Genomic DNA, 8420 nt, shown 5'->3' on the forward strand with positions numbered 1-8420 from the left:
AAACATAAAACCATGTCTGCATTTGTGATCAGAGAAACAACAAACGCTACTCTACATTGCTCAAAACTCGCATTTCAGTCATCAGTGGCAAATTCTTTAATATAAAAAACGTACTTACAGGCTGTGAGTCAGAAGCGCCAGCCTGTCCTTGCAGCAAAGTTGGAACTGCCCTACTTTATAGAAACAGACACCGGCATTGAATTGAAATCGCATCATATGACCCCTTTAAAACTTAAAAATTATGTATTTCCATGGATCTGACTTGGTAAAGCAAGTTGTCAATTAGGCCCAGCTGCATCTCTGTACCTGTAGTAAAGTAAAGTTTTCCAAAATAAAAATAAAGTACTGATACTTGAAAAATCTACTTAAGTACAGTAATGAAAAAAAACAAAACAACTTTGTTACTGTCTACCACTGGTAATTACTCTACTACTAGTAGAAAATTAATTGCAAAAATAATAGGTGTGTTCGACTTTGGCTGCGTCTGGCTTTAAACGATCTGTTAGATTTGCTGCTTGAAGTCAGGGAGTTGAAAATGGAGACGTGAAGTCAGACACTGCCCATAGTAACAAGTGGATTGAATGCAATATTTGTCAAATACACAGATGTTTCTTTTTAATTTTTTTCCCTTTTATAGGTTGTTTATTAGTATACAATCTTGTCTTTTTAATTTTTTTAAGCAAAGCAATACAGACTGATAAACAAGGAAAAATATGCTAGCTTACGAACACAAGAATACAGGAGGAAACAAATAAACAAGCAAATGGACAGGAAGAAGAAGAAAAAAAAGACAATGTAGATGAACATGCATACATATTAGGGGTGGGTGATATGACAAATCTTATATCACGTATGAGTAATTTTTTTCACAGAAATGATATATGTCGCAATATAGTTATTTTTACTTTAAATAAGGTCTTTATGATATAAAATCTTTGATACCATAGAAATTTCATAATTCTTGTCACCAGTGTCATTATCACAAAAAAACTAATACTAGCCTGAATAAAAAAAAAAAAATCTCAACCTCACTGAAGATGTCACGATCCGCTACTGTGAGGAGCACGGAGCGAGGAACGAGGAGACGTGGAGTAAACTTCAAACTAACAGACTTTACCATCCAAGGAACCAGGAACACACACGTAGTGGGGAAAGACGAACATTCAATACCAGACGCTAGACTTAGGAAAACACGGGGCTAAAATAATGGGACTTATAAAGGAAATTAACAGGAAACACCTGGAACAAATAATCATAATTGAACATGAGGGAAAACTGGGTCATGGCAGGCACATGGAGAGGGAAAAACACACATAATGAGTCCAGGGGCGTGACATATCGCCCCCCTCCCGGAAGGCGTGTCCTCGCGCCGTAGAATAACAAAGGGGGGGAACGGGTGGGAACTTAGGAGGAGGCTTGGGAGGAGGACGGACACCCAGGAGGGGGCCGGCAGACAGAGACCAGGGAGGTGACGATAAGGGGAGGAGCCAGGGAAGTGGCAGGAAAGGCCAAGCAGGACCCAGGCCACAGCCATGATGGCAACCCACGGTGGAGCCGACGGAGGGAGGAGCCATGGAGGAGGAAGGGCCGACGACTCCAGGGGGCCGACCAACAGCAGCGGAGCAGGTGGCGGAGGAGCCCGAGGCGGATACGGAGAGCTGATGAGCCAGGGCGATGGGGAGGATCCAAAGGGCCAAGGCGGAGCAGATGGCGCCGGCGACTGACGCGGAGGCGTGGATTCGAGAGGCAGCGGTGGAGCCGGAGCGACAGAGGACTGAGGAGGAGCTCTCTCTGGGCTCGAGGACTAGAGCCCTCTCTGGGCTAGACTCTGGGACTGGGTCTCTCCCTCTGCTGGACTGGGAAACAGGAGCCCACTCAGGGCTGGACGGGACCAGCGGGGACAAAGGAGAGAGGAGAGGGGGCAAATCGGTTTCCAGCTCTGTTTCCCAGTCTGTAAGGTCCCCCTCGAAGTCCAGCAGTCCCAGATGTATAATCAGCTCACTCTCAGTCGCGGTGCAGTGGGTGGAGCTCCACTCCACGCTCTCTCTGTTCGCGGCATTCTCCCTCTGTTGCCGGCTCTCGCACCTTGACTGACGTCACTTGCAGCTCGGGCTCTCCGTCAGCGGTGGGCTCGGGCATGCGCTCCGCGCAGTGAGGCGATGATGGGCTGGGCACTGGGTCCGGAGTGGCACTGACGAGATCCCCCTCGGGACAGACGGTGAACAGGGATCTGTGTCTCGCCAGTGTCCACTCCACAAAGGTGGCGAAACTCGCTCGAGGGCCTTCCTCAGACGACGGCACTCTGTATGCCGGGTTTAGACTGGCGTCATAGAACACACAGAGTGCGTCGTCCGGGTAGCTGGAGAGGTTGGCGAGGACCAGGAACAGTCTGGTATGGCCCTCAAGCGATCGCTCCCCCTGCTCCAGCAGGAGGAGGAGGTGGTATTCTGGGCGGGGGAGGGGATCCATAGGACACAACGGAAACAAAAACACCGAGTAAAACGCGAAAAACAAAAACGGAGGGGAGACACACGGGGGGTAACTGTTTAGGTCTGGTATTCTGTCACGATCCGCTACTGTGAGGAGCACGGAGTGAGGAACTGGGAGACGTGGAGTAAACTTCAAACTAACAGACTTTAATTAACATCCAAGAACACACATGTAGCGGGGAAAGACGAACATTCAATACCAGACGCTAGACTTAGGAAAACACAGGGTTAAGTAATGGGACTAATCAAGGAAATTAACTGGAAACACCTGAAACAAATAATTATGAGGGAAACTGGGTCATGGCAGGCACATGGAGAGGGAAAAACACACAGAATGAGTCCAGGGGCATGACAGAAGACAAGTGAACATCGATTAAATAAGAAACTAATTGCAAGCAATAGGACAAAAATACGGAAGTCCTAAGAGGCCATATATTATTGTTATTTTTTTCTTTCTTGTTTTGTCATGATTTAATTATCTCGTGATCTCGACATAACGAAAGTTGTTTTCTCGTTATCACGACTTAATATTTTTCCATGATCATAGCGTTCCGTGTGATAAACGAACTGCTTATTAAAACCAGTGTTGACGTCACTGTATTCTGTTTGCACCTATATCTTTATTTGTGCGTCTTTGAAGTAGGCCTACATGATTGTTAGTTAATAAGCGGGGATGTTGTGTATATCTAGGACGTGCTTCAACGACGTATTTGTAATGTGCATCTTTTCCTTATTTTTAATCTTTATTGTTAATCATTAAATGTATATTGATAAGAAATGTGATTTATATATGTAAAGTGTAGCCAATAGGCTAATTTAATTAAGTGATGTTCTACAGTGTTGTAATCTTTTAAAGGGGTCATATGATGTTGCTAAAAATAACATTATTTTGTGTATTTGGTGTAATTAAATGTTTATGCGGTTTAAGGTTCAAAAAACACATTATTTTCCACAATTTCTTTGTGGAAACCACACACACACAAACACTCTTTTCAAACAGCATCCCAAGCTTGTAACGCACGTGATATCAGTCACAGCATATCCTGCATGACTACTAAAAATTACAAATGATATATAATTTAATTTCAAATAAAAGGAAAATTAAGTGAGTTGAATCCAAGCAGCTCTAATAGATTTTAGAATAGTTCTCTGCATCGTTCTGAAGGCGCTCCACCTGTGTTTGCGGTGTTGCTTTGACCACAAACTAAATTAATTACACAAACAAAATGTTTAGCATACTGTCTCTGGAAAAAAATCAACAGTGATTGATTAGCCTTTATTTATGTATCGTAGACGTTATTACTAAGCGAAGCAAAATTTGCTGAAATATCAGTACAGTAAGAGCGCATGGTTTATCTGTCGATCAGATGCTCGTCGTTGCGTTCGTTACTATAGCAACAGTAGAACAAACAAATCAAACAATCATTGTAAAAAAACAACTTTCAGTGTGTCGAGATCACGAGAAAATTAAGTCGTGATCACGAGAAAACAACTTTCGTTATGTCGAGATCATGAGAAAATATTAAGTTGTGATAATGAGAAAACAACTTTCGTTATGTCGAGATCATGAGAAAATATTAAGTCGTGATCACGAGAAAACAAGAAAGAAAAATATTAATAATCCATTAAGTCTTAGAACTGAATCTGAACCGTCTAAACTTACAAATTAAGCCAGATACCTGCGGGTAATTGATTTTATAGATCAGAAACTTCTGAGCCAATTCTCTGGTCTGATGAACTTTACTTCTAAGCATCATGTTTGAAGGAAACCAGGCACTGCTCATCACCTGCAGAGTAGCATCCCAAAAGTAAAGTGTGCTGGTATCAGCCTCATGCTGAGGGGCTGTTTTTCAGTTGTAGGGACTGAGGGACTCGTCAGAGTAGAAAAAAAGCTCAATGCACCAAAATATTGAGATAGCTTTAATGAAAACCCAGTCCAGAGCATTCAGAACCTCAGACTGAGTAAAAGGTTCACCTTCCAACAGGTCAGTGACCCTAAGCACACAGCAAGAGTGGCTTATAGACAACTCTGTGAATGTCCTTCAGTGGCCCAGCTAGAGCCTGGGATTGAACCCAGTCAAATATTTCTGGAGAAACCTGAAAATGTGCATCTGCCCCCTTCCAACCTGACAGAGCTTGAGAGGTGAAGAGTTGAGGAGAAGGATGGCAGATAATTGCCAAATGCTGATGTGCAAAGCTTGTCGCATCATCCCCAAAAAGGCGTTCGTTACTATAGCAACAGTAGAACAAACAAATCAAACAATCATTGTAAAAAAACAACTTTCAGTGTGTCGAGATCACGAGAAAATTAAGTCGTGATCACGAGAAAACAACTTTCGTTATGTCGAGATCATGAGAAAATATTAAGTTGTGATAATGAGAAAACAACTTTCGTTATGTCGAGATCATGAGAAAATATTAAGTCGTGATCACGAGAAAACAAGAAAGAAAAATATTAATAATCCATTAAGTCTTAGAACTGAATCTGAACCGTCTAAACTTACAAATTAAGCCAGATACCTGCGGGTAATTGATTTTATAGATCAGAAACTTCTGAGCCAATTCTCTGGTCTGATGAACTTTACTTCTAAGCATCATGTTTGAAGGAAACCAGGCACTGCTCATCACCTGCAGAGTAGCATCCCAAAAGTAAAGTGTGCTGGTATCAGCCTCATGCTGAGGGGCTGTTTTTCAGTTGTAGGGACTGAGGGACTCGTCAGAGTAGAAAAAAAGCTCAATGCACCAAAATATTGAGATAGCTTTAATGAAAACCCAGTCCAGAGCATTCAGAACCTCAGACTGAGTAAAAGGTTCACCTTCCAACAGGTCAGTGACCCTAAGCACACAGCAAGAGTGGCTTATAGACAACTCTGTGAATATTCTCGAGTGGCCCAGCCATAGCCTAGGCTTGAACCCAATCAAAAATTTTTGGAGAAACCTGAAAATGTGCGTCTGCCCCCATCCAACCTGACAGAGCTTGAGAGGTGAAGAGGTGAGGACAAGAATGGCAATAAAACACAATGCGTCGTGGGTCTACTGTTGCTATAGTAATGAGCGCAACTTTGACGCGCATCTGATCGACAGATAAACCATGCGCTCTTATACTGTATGTTGTGGATATTTCAGAAAATTTTGCTTCACTTAGTAATAACGTCTACAGTAAATAAATATAGGCTAATCAATCACTGTTGATTTTTTTTTCCAGAGACAGTACGCTAAACATTTTGCTTGTTTAATTGACATTTTTTAATTGGCAAAGCATTAAACACCGCAAACGCAAGAAGCATGCAGAGAACTACTGCTATTGAGGTGGGATATGGGTAATGTTAGGGATAGATTTCATGGTACAGGTTTAAGGGTTAAGGGGTAGGTGTAGGGTCAACTGTTATTATAGATGTAATTACAGATGTCAATTACAGATATAATTTAATATTTCTTTAAAAATGATACTGTAAGTACAATGTAAAATATATGTATTTATTTATTTAAAATTCATTTTTTCACCCACTTCTCTTTTTCATGCAAGTTATCCAAATCTTCAAATACAGAGAAATCACACTTATCAGTTTCTTGTTGAACTCCACATTTGTATTTTCACATCCTAATTTCCCATCCTGGTTACAGTGTTTAGTCACACACACTTTAGGAAGTCAATCTACAAATTGCTTATTTTATCTGGACATTAAGAGAAGATTGAAGGTGGAAAAGCATTGAAAACTGTACACACAGCAGCTTTAGGAAAGCACCTTATATATAAAATAAGAAATCAGGAAGGGGGCCAACACTTTTTCACACCACTGTATATACAGTGTGTGCACACAACCATTCAAAAGTTTGGGATCAGTAATACTTGAAATGTTTTTTAAAGAAGTCTCTTATGCTCATCAAGGCTGCATTTATTTGATCAAAAATACAGAAAAATACAGTAATCTTGCTAAATGTTATTGCAATATAAAATACTGGTTTCTATTTTAATATCCTTTAAAATATAATTTATTTCTGTGATGCAAAGCTGAATTTCCATCATCATTACCTAACAATATAAATCTTTGCTATCACTTCTTATAAATTTAACACATCCTTGCTGAATAAAAGTTTTAATTACTTTCAAAAAAAGAAAGAATAAAAATTTACTGACCCCAAACTTTTAAACGGTATATTGTTAGAAAATATTTCTATTTTAAATAAATGCTCTTCTTTTTAACGTTCTATTCATCAAAGAATCCTGAAAAAATGTAGCACAGGTTCCAAAAAAATATTAAGCAGCACAACAGTTTCCAGCACTGATAATAAATCAGCATATTAGAATGATTTCTGAAGGATCATGTGACACTGAAGACCGGAGTAATGATGCTGAAAATTCAGCTTTGCATCACAGGAATAAATGTGATTTTAATGTATATTAATATAAAAATGTTATTTTACATCATAATAATATTTCACAATATTAAATTTTTCATATATTTTTGATTAAATAAATGCAGCTTTGATGATCATAAGAAACTCCTTTAAAAAAAAACACAAAAAATCGTTCTAATCCCAAACTTTTGAACAGTAGTGTATATATATATATATGGGTTGCGGAAGCGGGCCCGGCCCGTGTTACTTTTGAGGTCTGGTACAAATATGACATGGGCTACAAAAAATAAAAAAACCATAGGTTATAGGGCTCATATGTATGCACATTTAATCATTAAAAGATCTCGATTATAACACACGCAATCTTATTCCTAAATGACGGTGATTCCGCTATGTCTATTAAACCTTTGAAAACACAATCACATCGGAATATTTAAACCTGCTTTCGCGTAGCATGTATATATATACCATTTTAACTAAGGAATATGTGCTTTAACAAATATACACTTCACAGTGTCTAAAATGTCTTAAACTTTGATTCCATTTTCAGCTTGTCTGAGATGGTGGAGGCACTGATCCTCAGAGTGAGAGCTGCCAACATGATTAGATGGATCATCGTAATTCCACTACTGCATCTTCTCAAAGGCACCTCAAAACCATTTGAGCCAGTGTTTATTAAGGTCAACCTACAATTTCAGCAGAACTGGGCTGGACTGCAGGGACTCAAATCAGCTAATATAACTTACCCCGGAAGCCAAGATAGAAGGTATTTCATCTGTTTTCTCAAATGTTGTTTTCCAAATGTTTTTTTTTCTTGATTTTAAATTTCAATCTTCAGTTCAAATCAAGTTGCTATTTGAACATTTGATCCCACTTAGGTTTCAGTGTATTATGATCCATTTTTGGCTTGTCACTGTTGAATCCCTCTCTTTTAGGGCGATGTTGAATCTCATGGAAACACATGGACATTTGGTGGAGGTGGACAAACTGCTGGCCAGATCTTGGATGTATCTGATGACTAGATGAGTTGGTCAAGTGCAGCTCCATCATCCATGCAGAACTCTTGGACATCCTGCAGCTTTTCACCATGAAATGTCCCGATGATATATGCTACAGCACTTCCACCGTGAGTGTCAAGACATCACAAGAAATAACCATAGAGTATATTGTACAAACCATAGTTTTTTTAATATACAGCAGTTTCTCAACTTGTGGGTCATAAGGCCATTTTGAGTGTGTCACAGAGTGTGCAGTCAAAGAAAAACAACAACAAAACACAGTGTCCCAATTCAGTATCTGCTGTAGGGCTGCACAATATATCGAAATTATTGAAATATTGCAAATGTATCAGATATTGCAATGGCATGCAATATCTGAATTATTTTAATAAACTACAAAATGTTGAGAAAAGTCAAAGTTTTAGGTCGACTCATATAGCAGAGAATAGACTGGGCACGCGACTGTTACTTACGTGACTTGCTTGATGCTAAAAAGAGTTATTAAAGGGATAGTTCATCCAAAAATGAAAATTTTATGTTTATCTGCTTACCCCCAGGGCATCCAAGATGTAGG

The 8420-nt window shown here is 39.7% G+C and overlaps 1 protein-coding gene across 1 annotated transcript in view; it reads left to right on the plus strand.

The window, feature by feature from the left end:
- The window catches only part of LOC107690595 (E3 ubiquitin-protein ligase rnf213-alpha-like), an 86437-nt gene that overhangs the window by 19558 nt on the left and 58459 nt on the right, over positions 1-8420 (plus strand). Inside the window, 3 exon segments of the mRNA XM_016488966.1 lie at positions 7399-7614; positions 7784-7864; positions 7866-7974. Of these exon segments, the coding sequence (XP_016344452.1) occupies positions 7399-7614; positions 7784-7864; positions 7866-7974 (406 nt within the window).

The sequence above is a fragment of the Sinocyclocheilus anshuiensis genome, unplaced genomic scaffold, assembly GCF_001515605.1.
Source record: "Sinocyclocheilus anshuiensis isolate Anshui unplaced genomic scaffold, SAMN03320099.WGS_v1.1 scaffold2905, whole genome shotgun sequence".
Lineage (NCBI taxonomy): Eukaryota > Metazoa > Chordata > Actinopteri > Cypriniformes > Cyprinidae > Sinocyclocheilus > Sinocyclocheilus anshuiensis.